Source organism: Eublepharis macularius, chromosome 10 (genome assembly GCF_028583425.1).
Source record: "Eublepharis macularius isolate TG4126 chromosome 10, MPM_Emac_v1.0, whole genome shotgun sequence".
Taxonomy (NCBI): domain Eukaryota; kingdom Metazoa; phylum Chordata; class Lepidosauria; order Squamata; family Eublepharidae; genus Eublepharis; species Eublepharis macularius.
This window is the reverse complement of record NC_072799.1, coordinates 28,666,194-28,682,812: the sequence shown is the minus strand read 5'-3', so window position 1 is coordinate 28,682,812 and position 16,619 is coordinate 28,666,194. Positions and strand designations below refer to the sequence as shown.

Genomic DNA, 16,619 nt, shown 5'->3' with positions numbered 1-16,619 from the left:
AGCCGCTCTTGCCAAACGATTGACGGCGCAAAGAAAAACGCCACGTATCAGAAGAAATCCCTTCTGCTGTATTAAACCCTCTGCTCCCTCCCGCCCCCGCGGTGCAGTCAAATGGATACGCCCACTCTCCCCATTCCAGTAGCGATAGTAGTACGGTCCGCCGGGGGGCGGGAAGTACGGAGGGCGACCAATGGGAAAGGACCTTGATAAAATTTCAAACTCTGGAGCTGAAGCGTTGCGAGAGGGAGGCTGGTGGGGCTGCGGGAATGGCTGACGAGGGGGCCGTGACGGTCTGCGTGAGGGTGCGCCCGCTTATCGAAAGGTGCGGGAAGGGGGAGCCTTTCTCCTTTACGTGTCTTGTCGCGCTTTCTCCGCGGGGCGTCCCTTGCGGGCGTATTGGGGGGTCAGCCTCGCCGGGGGTCAGTAGGGCTGAGTCCCGGGGAGGGCGCCGGGCTGCCCCTGAAGGGAGGGAGTTTGCTCTCTTGGGGTTCTGTGGAGGTTCAGCCCTTCTTCCAAGCTCATTCATTTTCTTTCCCTTGGGTGCAGGGTTGCCAACTCTGAGATGGGAAATTCCAGGAGATCTGGGAAGTGAAGCCTAGGAAAGGCAGGGTTTGGGGCGGGAGCTCAGCAGGGAATAATGCCATGGAGTCCGTTTTCTCCCGGGGAGCTGATCTCTATCATCTGTAATTCTGGGAGATCTCCAAGCCCACCAAGAAGTTGGCAACCTTACTTGGGTGCCCCTTTTTAAAACTTGTCCACTTGCTAGGCTTTGATGTAGAGAACTACATTGCCTGCATTTATTTCCCGTAGTATTTATTTGTTTCCCCAAATTTTATTTCCCTAAGTTGTGCTTTGGTTTAGCCATCATTAGTAATCAAAAGGCGGGGCTTTCTTCCTGCGCTGAATGAGCTGGGAAGTTTGCATGGCCCTGTGTTTCTTGCTGGTCTTGAAAAGGCAGGGGTGGAGAAGAGAGGAAAGATGGGGCATAAAAGGGTTTCTTTTGTTAATAGAGTGAATTGACACAAACATCAGGTGAGTTTGTATTTTTTTTTTAAAAAAAATGAAACAACACTGGCTAAAATGCCCTAATGGTGGGTCTTCTAGACCTCTTTGAAGGGCAAGCTTGGATCTAAATTTCCCCACCTTTCTCCCAAGTGGAGATTTAAGGTACTTAAATGATATTTATCTAAGTGGATATAAGTCTCTGAGGAGCAGGGCCATTTGTACATGCTCACAAGTATTTAATATGTAGTAATACTTTCCCCCTGGTACGGTTTGTAACAGGAGTCCCCAACCTTTTTGAGCCTGTGGGGCACCTTTGGGATTCTGGTCCACCATGGTGGGTGCTGTCACAAAATGGCTGCTGCAGCTTAGCATCAGTCACACAGTGAAGATCCTTGTGCCGTGATGGCAGCTGCTGCCAAAGCAGTGTTTTTTTAAAATCTCCAATAGCCTATTAACTCTCCAGTAGCCAATAAATTGTTGCTTGGCAAAAGCCCCATCTGGGCCTGCCTGTTTTCTAAAAACACTTGGTGTGTACCAGGAGAGGTGTTGGCGGGCACCATGTGCACCACCCTTGGGAACCTTGGTTTAAAAAGCTGTTGCCAAAGATCATTCTGCATGTGGTTAGAGGTACTCTCTCCCTAGTTATTTTGTAAGCCAATGTAGCCTGAATATTCCCAGAATGCTAATAGTTGAAATCTGACAACAGATTTGTGTATTATCTTGTCTGTGCAGCCTGAAGAAGTGGTAGGGTGAATATGTTTTTCCCTGTCCCTACTGCTGAAATAATATGACTGTGTAATTTGTCTGTTCCTTAAGAGAGAATGCAGAGCTGGGTGTTAAAGAAGCCATTTCATGGAAGAGTGAGAAATGCAACATCTCTCAAGTGGATGGAACAAAGTCTTTTACATTTGGTAAGCTATCTCTATGCTGCTCCTTTCCCCTTCAATGTCCAGAATTCCTTTAGGAGCAGTTCAGCCAAGAAGCAAAGCAGTACATGCCTGCTACATCCATCACAGTGCTTCTATAGGAAGCCAAACAGGCCTGCTTATTCCTACCATTGCATCAATACACCACCACATAGAATAAAGAGGACATCATTCATAAAGATGTGGGTTTGTTGCCTGTATGTGTTGCTGCTGCTCTTCTTGTGATGTCGGGTGCACATGTGGTGCTGAATTGGATTCAGAATCTATAATGTGCTTATCTAATGCCGGGGTTAGCTGGGGTGACAGCCTGTCATGTAGATTCCCTTTGAGGAAGGGGGCACAGCTCAGTGGTAGATATTTCTCATGCAGATAGTTCCAGGTTCATTTTTTTAAAAAAAAAAAATTATGCCATCTCTCCAGGGAACCTGCCCCAGGGGGTTTACAAAAGAAAACAATAATCAAGACACAGTATTAAGCATTACTATTTAAAATCCAGCTTTAAAAACCCAGCCACAGCATAAAAACATAAACCATAAAGCCTCTGAGCAGTTTAAAATAAGTTTCCAGACTAAAAAAAACACTAAAAGTTCAACCCTTAGTTGAAAGGATGGGTGAACAGAAAGGTCTGATCTAGCAGTGTATACCATGTGAGCCTCAAGAGGAACTGAAAAAAGCCTTGTGTCTGGTTGCCACCCTCCTCACCCCTGTAGGCGGAGAAACCAAGAACAGGGCTTGTATGACAGATCTTAACTGGCAGGCTGGACATGGGAGGAGGCCTGGCTCTTAAGTATCCTGCCCTGAGCCACTCATCCCCTGGCTTCTGTTCAGTAGCAGCTGATTGGAGACTTTCCCTCTACTGAGAAACTGGAGAGCTACCGCCAGTCGGAATAGACAGTTCTGGGGAGGATGATTTGACTAGCCACTGGCTAAGCAAATGCAATAATAGCAAGTGTGCCGCTGGCAATCTTTGGCCTTGGAGCACTGCGGGAGGGGGTTGTAACATCTTTGGTAGGCATGGGTGTCATGCAAAGTTGATTTGCATTAGCCAGAAGATATATTTAGTTGGAACTGAACTTATTGGCTATGAGAAGTACTACTTGTGCAAACAGTGACTGTCCATTGTTAAAACATAAAATAATCAAAAGAAGAAGCTTTACTGTGTCCAAGGTACAATGAAGAGCCAACTTAGGTATAGTGATTAGATAGTTGGGCTAGGGTTGGGGAGACACCGGTTGAATCCCTGCACTACCATGGGAACTTTCTGGGTGACCTTGGGCCGGTTGGGCACCCTCAGCCTAACTTACCTCACTTGATGGTATGATGGAGGAGATGAGTGACGTAAGCTATTTTGTGTCCCCATTGGGGTGGAAAGGAAGGGTGTAAATGAAATAAATGATAATCAAATAGTTTACTTCAGAGCTGACACCTTAGCAAATCAGGGTAGAGTCTGATTTTCTGAGGGCTAACCCTTTCTCTTTCTCTTCCTCAAAGATCGAGTGTTTCATTCAGAAGAAAGTACCGCTGAAGTTTATAAAGAGGTGGCTGATCCCATTATAAAATCTGCTGTTCGAGGATATAATGGTACCTTTTAAAATCACACTTCACAGGCATAATTGCAGACTGTGAGACTATTGGTGCGCGCTAACTTTTGTGCATCCTTCATAGGCACGATTTTTGCATATGGCCAGACTGCTTCAGGCAAAACCTATACAATGTTGGGAACGAAGAATTCTCCAGGGATTTTACCTATGGCCATTGAAGATGTATTCAAGACAATATGTGCAGTAAGTCCTTGTGCTAAATTTTATCTTTCAGATGCCAAAGTCGTGTTGCAAAGTTAGAAAAGGATAGTAGTGTGCATTTACACGCTCATCTGCTCTAACTGCTCTAGGCTTTCCTTTTGAACATAGCCCTGAAGGACTTCCCTCCTCTCCTGCCTGCTGCTGCCTTTCCTTCTCTCCTGTGATATCCCACACCTAAGGGAGATGGAAGCTTCTCTTATGTTTGCTTGCTTACCTAAAACAAGTTTCCTGAGGACCCCCAAGATATGAAACCAAAGTAGAGTCCAGGGCAGGTGGAGAAGTTCAGGGATGGCTCTGTTAGGGCCTTACAGTAGTGAGCGTCACGTTGCGGAAGTTATGCCTGAAGTCTGAGTAGTGAACTGTGCCTTCTTGATTTCATTCTCTTTGTTAGATTCCTGATAGGGAGTTCTTACTCCGCATCTCTTATATGGAAATTCATAACGAGACGATAAAAGATCTGCTGTGTAGTAGTATCAGGAAGAAGAAACCTCTCATAGTCCGAGAAGACATCGGCGTAAGTAACTGAAGTTGCAAAACTCCTGGATTACAAGGAAATCATTTAGGTTCTTATAAGCTCTTGCAAGTTAGAAGGAAAAATGCTGATCTTCCACGTATGCAGCTGAGTATCTTGCAGTCTGACTAGACCATGCTTCTGCACTCGAAACTCTTTCAGATGTTCTTTAAAATGGCTGAGTTATGCCTTGGGTTGTCTGAGTCATACAGATCTTTGTTCTGTATAGAGTAAAATGCACTGGTGCTAAATTTAGTCACCTAAAGTTGTATCTGAGGTTAGTGTAACTGGTCCCAGTTGCATTGAGAGCAGTTAATTTATTTCTTTGTCTTTCCTGGTTTCCTAATTCATGGGAGCTGACATTTGAAGGATGTTTTTGAATGCTGCTACTATGGTATAACTTGGGATTTAATTATTTGTTATAGATTTGATTGGATTTTTATTGTGAGTGGCATAGAATGCCCATGGGGTAGGAAGGCTGCATTTCAGTTGTTGATATAAAGGAGGCAGTGGGGTTGTGTTTTTTAGAGCAGCAGTCCCCCATGCCTCATGGCAAACCTCACTCAGGGATGTGTCTGCTCTTCAAAGGAAGAAAGTTATTTTTATCGTAGTGGGCATGCCCAAAGAAGCTCATGTGGATCCCAATGGCAGTTTTCAGTGTTTTCCTAGCAAAACTGGAATCCTTCGGAGTTACATTGAGGAGGCACAAGGTCCCTCTATTTTAAAAAAAGAGATGCTTCACTTACATTCAGCTGTCACCCCTCCTACTTGCTGCAAAAAACGATGATAAATAAGTGAAGAAGGCTCTGTGCGTGCGTTGCTAGAATATTCTGACTTCTAAATTCTCTCGTAGAGGAACATCTATGTGGAAGATCTGATTGAAGAGGTGGTGGTTTCACCAGAGCAAGTTATGAGCTGGCTGCAAAAAGGCGAAAGTAAGAGTTTGTGTGGCTGAACACAATTTCGAAATTCATTTATACAAGCTTTGTGCCTTAGACCAGTTAGCGTATCTGTTCTTTCATAGAATTTTCTTCATTTTAAAACAGAAAACAGACACTATGGGGAGACAAAAATGAATGCGAGAAGCAGCCGTTCCCATACGATCTTCAGAATGGTAATCTATTGTGGCTGTTGTTCAGCATGTCATGTACTTCACTTTTACTTAAAACAAAAAAGTTTCCACCAAGTGAGATCTAAGCTGGGCACATGCAGATTGGAACAGGCTCAGATTTTAGTGGTTCCCATTGAATCAATGGGCTAGCTGGGAAAAGACAATACACAACCCTTGTCGCTAATTCTCTAAGGCAAGAGTCCCCACCGGGGCATCTGTGAGCACCGTGGCTCCTGACAAGTGTTCTTGGAAAGTGGTTGGACCAAGTGGGGCTTTTGCCCAGCAGGGCTTTCGATTGGCTGTGAGGATTTAAGAAAACTTTGCTTTGGCAGCAGCAGCTGCCACAGCACAAGAATCCTTGCTGCATGACTGAACGTAAGCTGTGTATATGCAAGAAAATATTTTTAGGCAACATGTCCGTTTTAAAAGGCATCCTGTTATACGGAGCTTCTGTCCCAAATGTTGAAGAGTTACTATTTGAGTTATGCATGACCTCGCTTCCTGACATTTTGTTGTTGTGCCTGCCAATCTGTCAAAATTCCAGAGGTGCTCCCTGACTCAAAAGGGTTGCGGCCTTTTGCTCTAGAGTGCTTGAGAAGCTGGCTTGGCTCCCATCTCAGCAGTGGCTGAACACAGCCCATATAACAAGCTGCAGTTTGCTCACAAGTGAGGGGGCAGCTCTACACTTGGTGACAGCGTTTCTCTGAGTGCCCCATTGTCTTTCTGTCAGGACCTTGGAGGGGGTGTACACACATTACAGTTCAGACAACACAGAGACCCTTGCTCCTACCTATGCTTTCATAACTGTATATGTTCTGCTAAGTTACCCTGAGTCACTGCTCTGTTCCATTTCTTTTGAAGATAATTGAAAGCAAAGAAAAGACTGATTCTTCCAGTTCAAACTGTGACGGGGCTGTCATGGTCTCTCACTTGGTAAGTTTCTGAAAGATAGCGTTGAGATTCTGAGTGAGTTTGGGCATGGCAGAGGTTAACATTTCATGTTACAAAATTGCTGAAAGATCCTAGTTTGCGACTTCTTAATTTGATCTTGGGCAATCAGAGTCCAACATCTGCTTCAAGCACAAAAGGGAGAAATCTAGGAACTGCTGGAGTGTAAAATAGGAACGGTTCAGTCAGGAATCTTGCATTTATCATTGAATGTTGCTCTTGGTAATAGTCAGTCTGACACACCAATCCTAAGGATGTTCACTGTGAAAGAAGTTCTGCTGACATCACAAGAACTTGGCTCCGAGTAAAGTGTGCGTAGAATTGAGGACACAGCTACATCACAGCAGTGGATTACTGAAAAATTCACAGTGCCTCTGTCTGCAATCTGAAGTCATACTATCAAAATATTAGCATGTTTTTTTCCCTGAAAAGCCTGTCCTCCCTTGCAGTCTACCTATCTGAAGCTGAGTTTTGCTGAAGCTGCCTTCCTTTATTCCATACTGCTTTTTAAGTACTGTATGTCTAGAGTGGGGAGGGGGAGATATAGTGCTTGAAATCACAAAATTAATGACTAGAATGGTACAACTTTCTCCCAGTCCTGTGACTTAAGCCCCTAATCAGTCTAACCCCTAGCTTGCACTGGTGGCAGCCAGAAGCTTCCTTCTTGGTTAAAAAGATGGAGGTGGGCTAGATACAGGCTAGTGGAATGATTAAGAAGGGGCCTGGAGGAAGTTTCTGAACTGCTTGTAAAAACTGAAAAAGACCAGCATCATGCACAACTTGTACATTTTTTGTTTGAAACCAACATTAGCTGTTGTCTACAGATGTAGAGTGGCATCTCTGTCTCTATCCTGAAATGCTTTCCCTTGGAAGATAGAGTGAAGCCCAGTTCAGTTTTATACCAGAAGTAACTACGATGACTGTGTTAAGATTCTACCTCCTTTGTGCCCGTCAATCGAGTAAGGCTGAGCTCTTGGGTCCCAGCAACCAGTCAGCATGTGTTTCTGGGGTAACCTGGAAGCTAGGCCATTGTAAAAGTGACACCTGTATTAGTGCCTTCCCCTTAAAAGAGGAAAGCAGATTCTGATCCCTTCCCTTGAGTTGGAGAGTCTCTGTCTCCAATCTTAGAAAAGTCTGTTTTTTTATTTTAGCTGGGTAGCACAAACGGGTTCCCCTCTGTCCTTACAAAGGGCTTAGTGTTCTCTTAGTGTACTCTCTTGGGCCACCGGGGGTCCCCAGGCCCCAGTTTGAAAGACACTCTGCTGATGTATGGTGGTGGAGAATGCCCTCAGGTCATAGCTGACTTATGGCGACCTCTGGTGGGGTTTTCATGGCAAGAGACTAACAAAGGTGATTTTCTTGCCTTTGATTATTCTCATTCATATGCTATTGTCTGACATGTATTTGTTGAGAGTCTCCAGTTGGTGCCTTAAACCCACATCAGATCTTTTCCTAACAGTCTCAAATGTCTTTGCAGAATTTGGTAGATTTGGCTGGAAGTGAGAGAGCTAGCCAAACAGGCACCGAAGGTATGTAGCTTCTATTGAACCATCTTATTTTAGAAGTTTGTGTCCACTCCATGTTTGCCGAATAATTCAGGCTTTCAAAAATTTTGTTTGGCTATAGGATGACCATATTTTCTAATGATTGCTACCCCAAAGCCTAATCCTAAAATCTTCATAGTTTCTCAGCGTTTTTATATGGCAGACGTTTAGAGATCATAGTTTATTTGCAGTTGTATTATTATAACTATAACAATATGTAACAATTGTACTGATATGTCTGTAAATATTTTTGAAAAATTTAATAAAACATATTATACCAAAAAAACCCATTGGAGCCAGATTACAAGGCAAATGATTAAGATTGCCACTGAAAATGTTCTGATGCAAAATGATGAACTTTGGGGGGTTTGCTCAGTCTCAGCCTGTTCCTCTCCTTATTACACGGCTTTTGTCCATGCAGCTCTTTTGATAGTCAAAGGAGACCCTTCCTTCAAAGGAAACCCTTTCTTCCTTTTTACGCCATAGAAAAAACTGACTGGATTTAACCCTTAGTATTTCCAATGAGAATTGCTGAGAAACAGTACAGTAAAATCATCACTTAAATTTCTAGATGTCACAATGAAACTCCTAGGCGCCATAATGACCCGGTGCCTGGGATTTGTTGAGGCCTGACTTAATTATTACATTTTAATTCTACTATTTTCTCCAAGGAGTTTGGGGTGCTAACTAGTTTTTCTTTCTTTCTTTTACTTTCATATTTGTAATGATTCGGGGGGGTAGATAGGGCTGAGAGGATGGTGTTGTGTCATCTAGCTTTACTGGCATTTATTACACTATCTGTTCCTAGATGGCTCTTAAAATAATAAGCTACTGCTGTCATATGTTGAAGCTGTGATTTTGTGCTAACTACAGCACAGTAGCAAAATGAGTTTGAAATGAGCTGTGATTAACTTCATTTTAAGCTAGTAATGTTTAAATTCTAGGCATTCGGCTTAAAGAAGGTTGCAATATAAACCGGAGCCTGTTCATCTTGGGTCAGGTCATCAAGAAACTTTGTGATGATCAGTTTGGGTAAGGACAAGAACACTTTCACTGTATTGTGGGCGTAAGTGGAGAAGCTTTTAGAACAGTTCTTCCACTACTTACAAGTAAAACTTGAATTCTTACTCCTACGTCCTGCCATTTATTTTTTTTTAAACCAGAGGCTTCATAAATTATAGAGACAGCAAACTTACAAGAATTCTACAGAACTCTCTCGGTGGGAATGCAAAGACTGCTATAATCTGTACAGTTACTCCAGTATCCTTGGAGGAGACATTAAGCACCCTTCAGGTAACACTAGTTCGACAATAGTTCTCAGATTTGTAATTTAAGAAATTTCTGTTGTCTTTCTGCACAAACCACCCCCATAAGGCAATTTTCCAAATTTCCAACTATATACAAAGCCATTAAACAATTTAAAACTGGCCACATCGGTAGCAATGGCTCGAGGCTTCCGTGCACAAGCATGTGCCTCTTTCCCCTGGAGGGTGGAGGTGGAGGTGAAGACTTTCTGGCTTAGGAAGTTTTTGATGTAATCCAGTTTTAAAGGTTTGAAATGGGCCGTAAAGTTTCTTCTTGTCTTCAGTTTGCTTTTTCCCAGCAGTTACCCTGCAGAAGTTTCCTAGAAGAAACTTAATTAAAACTTTCCATTGTGCTGGGTTACATACTCTTTACTGAACTCCTGACTTGGCCGTCACTGGAATCAAAATAAGTGTAATTTGTCAGGCGAAGAATCTCAAGCCATCTATTCGAAATGCTTTGATGGCGCTTTTTTCCTTCTTAACTCGATGGACAAAAATGTTCCCTTTGGTGGTCTCTTGTAGCCCCACAAATGGAGTCAGTTTACTGGTCTTGTGAGTCTAGAGCTGGCTGGCATTTTGGAACAAAGCCCTTCAGGCAAAGGTTGGAGCTGTCCATCATTTGTTTTATTCCTCAGCAGAAGGATCTCTTGTTCTTATTCACCGTTCACTGTAATATTCACTTGACAAGGGCCCCTACTATCTTCTTTGAATGTATGGTGCACCGAAATCGAAAAGAGTCCAGTAGCACCTTTAAGACCAACCAACTTTACTGTAGCATAAGCTTTCGAGAATCACAGCTCTCTTCGTCAGTCTGACAAACAGAACTGTGATTCTCGAAAGCTTATGCTACAGTAAAGTTGGTTGGTCTTAAAGGTGCTACTGGACTCTTCGATTTTGCTACTACAGACTAACACGGCTAACTCCTCTGGATCTATGGTGCACCAAAGACAGTACAGGAAATGTTGCAATAACTTCATGGTCACAGCATTGGTTTAATGTGCTTAAATGACAGCTACATCATTAGAATTTGTGCTGCTTGCTGAAAGTGTAAGAAAGAACAATTAATCCTGACTTGTACACTATGGGAGAACGCCCTAGTTGTTACAGATAATGCCCTCCAACCCCCATATCCAAATTGCTGAATGGAATGACAAACCAGGAGTGGATGATACATGCTGCAGTGACTAAGTACTAAATTCTGGCCTTAGTTTTTAAGCTCTAAAAACTACGTAATACATCCAGATGGCCTTGGATCCCAGGTAGCTGGCCCAAAGACTTAAAACAAGATAGCACTGAAGACTAACTGGGAGAAAGGCCCAAAGATCCCAAAAGAGAGCCTGTATTGGCTCAGGAGGAAAGAGGGAAGGCAAAGCATATTTTAAATCCAGTGCTGAAGGAATTGAGGGTATGGTCCATATGGGTAGAACCTCTTTTCCTTCCCCCTCTACCATCTTGGGATCTCTGGAGGCAAAAACCTGCAATCCTATATTGCACATGCATATACATACTCATCGCACAACTACCCAGAAGGTCAGCGATAAATCAGGGACCTCATATACATTACCAAAGGCTGGAGCCAAGAGTCCCTGTGATCTACCTCAGTATACAAGTTCTGGTATTCACAAATATTGCTACTGAATAGTATTAAAAATGTTCAAGTTCTCTTTGTAGCGCTCATCCTGATTTGGCCTCTGCCTTTTCTTCTGCTTCCACTGAACTGGTCAGCAGTGACCGATCTGATCTGTAGTGACTCAGAACACGAGACTTAAAAAGGGCAATAAAATGGAGATGGGATTCTCCTGCCCTTGCAGGTCACCCACTTGCTCAGTTTGTGTCTTTTTGTTTATAGCCAAGATAGAGAAAGAAGGTATTGTGTGCAGGAGTGTTTTCTTTGGCTTCTGGTAATAAGGCTTACTGATCTTGATTTGTCTGCGGTTTTCTAGTTTGCTAGTACAGCGAAGGAGATGAAAAATAGCCCCAAGGTAAATGAAGTTCTAGATGATGATGCCCTCTTGAAGAGGTACCGAAGAGAAATAGAAGACTTAAAGCGCCGCCTAGAAGAGGTATGCTTCAGTTCTTCCTCAGAATTCTAAGAACTGGAGTTGATAAAGTTCAGGAAAAGGTTGCAGGAAGTTATAATAGCTTTTTATACTGGGACCAACAAAAATGTCACAAAACAGTCAACAGGTTTTCAGGTTCCCCAGAGATCTTCACTAAGCTCAGCATGTTACAGCAGGCCAAGGGGCTGCATGTGTTCTCTCTTACCTCCCCAGGATTACTTTGGATTCACCATCATAGAATCATAGGGTTGAAAGGGACTTCTAGAGTCATCTAGTCCAACCCGCACAATGCAGGAAATTCACAAATACCTCCCCCACCCCCCTGCCACACGTACACACCCAGTGACCCTTACTCCATGTTCAGAAGATAGCAAAACACTGTCAGGATTCCTAGCCAAAATGGCCTGGAGAAAATTGCTACCTGACCCCAAGGTGGTGATTGGCCTTACCCTGGACATGTAAGAAGGGACCATGAGAACTAAGCACTGATGTAACCCTTCCTGCCCTCCCTGTCATGATTTGCCTAGATTCACAGAATCAGCATTGATGTCAGATGGCCATCTAGCCTCTGCTTAAAAACCTCCAAAGAAGGAGAGCCCACCACTGTCCGAGGAAACCTGTTCTAATGAGAGGCTGCTCTGTCAGGAAGTTCTTCCTAATGTTTAGCCCAAACTGATTCCTGTCCCTCCTGTTTACCAGTGGTTTGGGGCACTGGCAGGGTTTTGTGTGCATGCGTGGAGTGTGGATACTCCCAGCATTCCACTCCCCTTTCTCCTGATTGCTCTGTAACTCAGCCTAGTGAGCGGTTAGACTTGCGGGTAAGGCTCTTTGAACACAGTTTGAGTTTCTAAAGGGAAAGATCTTTAGTTACTATGGTGCAGTTTAGACTAGAACATATAAGTATGGGGAAAGTGTGTTGCAGCACTGAAGGGCTACTGTGGACTAAAGAGAGAAAGTAAAACAGTTGTTCTAGACTTAACGGATACTGCCTTTGGCATCCCCTCCTTAGAGGAACACATTTCTGTTAGAACTTAGGTAGAACCCCTCTGTTCCCTCCCTCATTCACGGTCCAGCTTTAGCGCCTTTGACACAGTGTCCAGATCTTTTAACCATTTTTGCTGCACCTTGGTGGATTCCCTTAGCCCAGGGGTGGCCAAATTTGCTTAATGTAAGAGCCACATACAATAAACGTCAGATGTTTGAGAGCCACAAGACATGATGCATTTAAGTGACTTCAGATGAAGAGGGGAGTTTGGGGAAGTGTCCTGAAAGTGACATCACAGGTAGAGGTGGGGTTTTGGTGCAGTGTGCGGGAAGTGACATCATTGGAAGGGGTGGAGCTTGGGAAGAGCCATCACCTGATCTTTGACTTGGAAGTGACATCACAAAAGTGATATCACATCCTTGCTAGGCTTCACCCCCAAAGTCCCCAGGTATTTTCTGAGTCAGACCTGGCAACCCCAACATATTTATTGAACATATGACAGACATGGAAAGAAAGAAGGAAAAGGGAGAGAAAAACATGGAAAGAAAGAAGGAAAGGAAATAAACTAAAATAAAATGTATGGCCACAGTGATACTCAGAGACCTCCAGGAGCCACATGTGGCTCCCAAGCCGCAGTTTGGCCACCCCTGCAGGCTTAACCCAATCCTGAGTGCCCCCCACCCACCCCCATACTTGGCACTCCTTTCTCCAGTCATCTTGGAGTACATATCTCCCTCCTTTACTGTCCTGCATAGATTACCCAAATGGCCATCCATCTTGCAGCTTCCTGGCAGTTGGGCAAATGGTTAGCTCCTTGTAGGAATCTATGCTTAGTTGGCAGTTTAAGCAGTTTATTACTCCTTTTCCTGGGAAAGAAAGATTTGATTCCCATGGGTATAATTCCAGGCAGCTTACAACTTCCAATCACAACAGGGTGTTTGATACAAGGAGGGAGAGATGGCGTTAGGACCTGGTAGAGTTAACCCCCTACTCTGCACCAAAGGCTACTAGGACACTGAACCAAAAAAGACCCCTCTCCTTTTTGAGTCTATAATAGCCAGCGGTTAATCAGCTGTCTCCCCAGCACTAGTTGGAACACAGAGCTTCTTTGTAAGGGTAGAGACCAGAAGGAGAACATGGTAGAGCTGGAAATTGAATGCTAAACTTGATAACATTGCCTTGTGGTTCAGTATGTAGATCAGGAATGAGATGCTACTACCCTTTCTCCCTCCCCTTGCACACGTGCAATGTCCCCCAAAGCACACACAACTCTAAGCTATTAGTTGTGTAGCCCTTAGTCTGCAGCTTGTAGTATCTTAAAATAGAATACAGGATACGTTGTAGCCATCCTGTTCTGCAGCAGACAGGATGAGTTTCCCCTCTCCTTCATTCTTGGAGTGCATGTTGGGGATCATTTTGACCCATCAGTTTAACATGAGGTGCCTTTCCTTCCAGATCAAAGGCAGCTGCATATACCAAGCAAGCAGACATGATCTGGTTTTAGGTCTGACTTGTAGTTTGAATGAGAAATCAGAGCAAATTAAGCCAGTGCAAACAGACACTGAACATTGGAGTGGGGGCAGGGAGCAATGTTTTAGTTTAAAAATCAACTTTTCGATGAATCCTCAGTTGGTTACTCCGTCATAATTCAACATGTATCTTTAGTTTACACATCTGTATTAATTTCCAGGTTTCTTCAGACTGTCACACCAGAAATGAAGAGAAAGACCAGCTTGCACAGCTCTTGGAAGAAAAGAACTCACTGCAGAAGCAGCAGCAAGACCAGATAAGAACCTTGGCCGAGATGGTGGTCACTTCGTCGTCTTTTTTGCAAGAACAAGAGTTAAAAGTGAGCTTGAAAAGTTGGTTGTTGCAAGACCTCAGTAAAGTTTACGGCTACAAAAGATAACACTTGCAGTGCAGTCCTCAGAAACCATTCCCTGGAGTACTCAGCACCACTGAAAAGACCTGAGTGGGGTTCTGATTAGACCTTCTCAGGATTGCTCTCTTAGAAACTAACTTTCTGTATTGCTGAGTGGGTGCCATACACAGAACGCCACAATGAGATGTCACATGTAGGGTTGAACAAAAGCATTCTACTGAGAACAAAGAAAGATAGACATTTCAGTGAGCTTTCTGGGGCTTTTGTATGGTGGGCAGCAGTGCATAGAAATACGGGGGCCATGTGCAGTTGGCATATACATAATCAGGTCACTGAGCATCAGCCCCAGTAGTCAGAGCCAGCATCAGCACATGGCGAGGAGCAGTTGCCAGGGCCTGTGGCTTCTGGTGGGGCCCATCGCTGCTCATACATCTCCTCTGATGCCTGCACTCACACCCTTCCAGCATCTGCTTTTGAGTGCTTTGTCACCTCTGCTCACAACTACCTAGTGCTGCTGAAGAAAGGCATGTGGGTGGTGCATAAAGCATCAGCATTCCCGGTAGCTGTGGCAATAGCACTCCTAACTGTAACAGCACCGTTGGGGAAAGGGTGGACAGGCATGGACAGCTGTGACTGCAGGTAGTGGGTGATCTTGCAGGTGGGCAAAGGAAGGATTCGTATGTAAATGGGGGGGGCACATGGGTGGGAAGGCAAGAAAGAAGCCTAGTAGTGCCCACAGGGGGGCCTGGACAATCTCTGCCCAGGGCCCCCCAAAACCAGGAACAAGCCCTGCCCACTGTCTACTGTGGTGGCAGCTCTACAAGGAAGTGGCCCTGAACTGGCATCTTGAGAACTCTGGTGCTGAAAGGCAGAGTGTGCTCCCATACATCTGTGGCCCTTGCCTTGAGACAATCGCAACTCAGCTCTGTCATAAGGACATGCTGAAAGCACTGCTTTTAGTTTTGTGCTGTTTGACTCTTTTTGTCATTTGGTATAATTTTATATTTCAGGCTAGAAAGAAGAGGAGAGTTACCTGGGCCCCTGGACAAATAAACCACAACAGGAAAATATTTTCAGGTTTCCCTGAAACGGCCAAAAGATTTAAAGCCTCTTTTTTGGCCTTACCGGAGATGGAAGAATGTAAGTGGCTTTCTGGGGAAAGATGAACAGAATGGTATTCTAAATGAGTGGGCAGTCAATTGCATGGATGTGTAGTTGAGAAGAAATTAACAAAACAATAATATAGGTAATACAATAACATAGATAAATCACAAGTGCTCAATTGCATCCTGGGTAACTGCAGTTAAATTGGTACTAGTATTTCAAAGTTTTATCTCATTAGTTATTGCGTAGTTGTATTAGAACTAAAGGGTCAGAGGAAGATGTGGGTCCTTGGCTAGCTTAGCAACTTCTCTCCTAGGTGGGTGCTCAAAAGGTCCAACTTTTGACAGTCATCTCCAGGTACTAGGCTGATCCAGGCTGCCCCCAAATGTTATCAAAGCTTACTTCTGTCCCATCAAGCTGTCTCAGCCTGACTCCATCAGCTTGATGTTCCTTTTTTTGTCTTCCATGATGCAAACCTCTCAGGTTCTAGCTATATGAAAGAACATTCACATTTTTGCTCTTGAGAAGCCTAGGACTGTTGCATTGTGTTAAGTTTGCAATCATCTGACTTCCTGTGTAGAAAAAAAATGGATTTTGTTCCCACAGCTGTGTCTTCAGAATTCTCAGAGTACGATGATCAGTGCCTGACAGTCACTGCTTCAATACCAGAAGAAGAGTGGATTCCAGGGCCTGAAATGAGTCTGGTGAGCAAGCCGGGAACCTTCCTATTAAGAGAGAGGGGATTCTGGCCTCTACAGTAGTATCTCTGAACAGCTTTAGGTTGACTTCACCTTTTGAGCTACCAGTATATTGGATTGAATCCAGAGAGCTTTCCCACTTAGATTTACCTAATTCCCTTGCGTAGTGCAGCTCCTGTCCCACGTGGCTATTGTGCATCCAGGCCCCATGATCACAAACATAGCGGGGACGGGTTAGGCCTGGCTTTTTCACCAACAGAAAAGCTGTTTGGGTCCAACACAGTATTTCTGACATGCACAGGCCTAGCACCAAACAGATTCTAACTGGAGTGAGAGGAAGAGTCAGAACTCAGTACCTCACTTAAGTATTTTTCTCATTCTAGATCCAGAAAGATTTTGCAGATTCCGTCCATCTCTGTGAAACTCTTGCAGCAGAAAGAGTAAGTCAGTTTAGCATTATCTGGGAACTGATTGAATCTAAAGCCCAAGTGAAAACCTCTTACTCTGTTTTCTTTCACTATATAGGACAGTGCTGTGAATAAACAGCAAGTTACCCAAGCAGAGTTGGAGTTCTTGCAGATAGAAAAAGAACAGCTGTCGCAAGAAGTAAGGGAACTGACAGAGAAAATAGAAATAAATGAATTTGTAGTTCTGGAAAAGGAAACCCATAAGGAGCATGAGGTAAGGAGAGGGAATAAGACTTAGTGAGACTCTTCTCATTTAATCATTTCATCTAGAA

At 43.9% G+C, this 16,619-nt stretch overlaps 1 protein-coding gene across 1 annotated transcript in view; it reads left to right on the top strand.

Moving 5' to 3' along the window:
* The first annotated feature begins 261 nt into the window (after positions 1-261).
* CENPE (centromere protein E) overlaps positions 262-16,619 on the top strand; it is a 58,644-nt gene continuing 42,286 nt past the window's right edge. Inside the window, exons 1-17 of the mRNA XM_054989481.1 lie at positions 262-322; positions 1,822-1,916; positions 3,423-3,512; positions 3,597-3,715; positions 4,125-4,247; positions 5,098-5,179; positions 5,291-5,358; positions 6,217-6,288; positions 7,781-7,832; positions 8,792-8,879; positions 9,011-9,140; positions 11,095-11,214; positions 13,887-14,045; positions 15,089-15,218; positions 15,789-15,886; positions 16,264-16,320; positions 16,406-16,561. Coding sequence (XP_054845456.1) covers positions 267-322; positions 1,822-1,916; positions 3,423-3,512; positions 3,597-3,715; positions 4,125-4,247; positions 5,098-5,179; positions 5,291-5,358; positions 6,217-6,288; positions 7,781-7,832; positions 8,792-8,879; positions 9,011-9,140; positions 11,095-11,214; positions 13,887-14,045; positions 15,089-15,218; positions 15,789-15,886; positions 16,264-16,320; positions 16,406-16,561 — 1,695 coding nt within the window. The 5' untranslated portion in view covers positions 262-266. The remainder of the gene's footprint in view (positions 323-1,821; positions 1,917-3,422; positions 3,513-3,596; positions 3,716-4,124; positions 4,248-5,097; positions 5,180-5,290; positions 5,359-6,216; positions 6,289-7,780; positions 7,833-8,791; positions 8,880-9,010; positions 9,141-11,094; positions 11,215-13,886; positions 14,046-15,088; positions 15,219-15,788; positions 15,887-16,263; positions 16,321-16,405; positions 16,562-16,619) is intronic.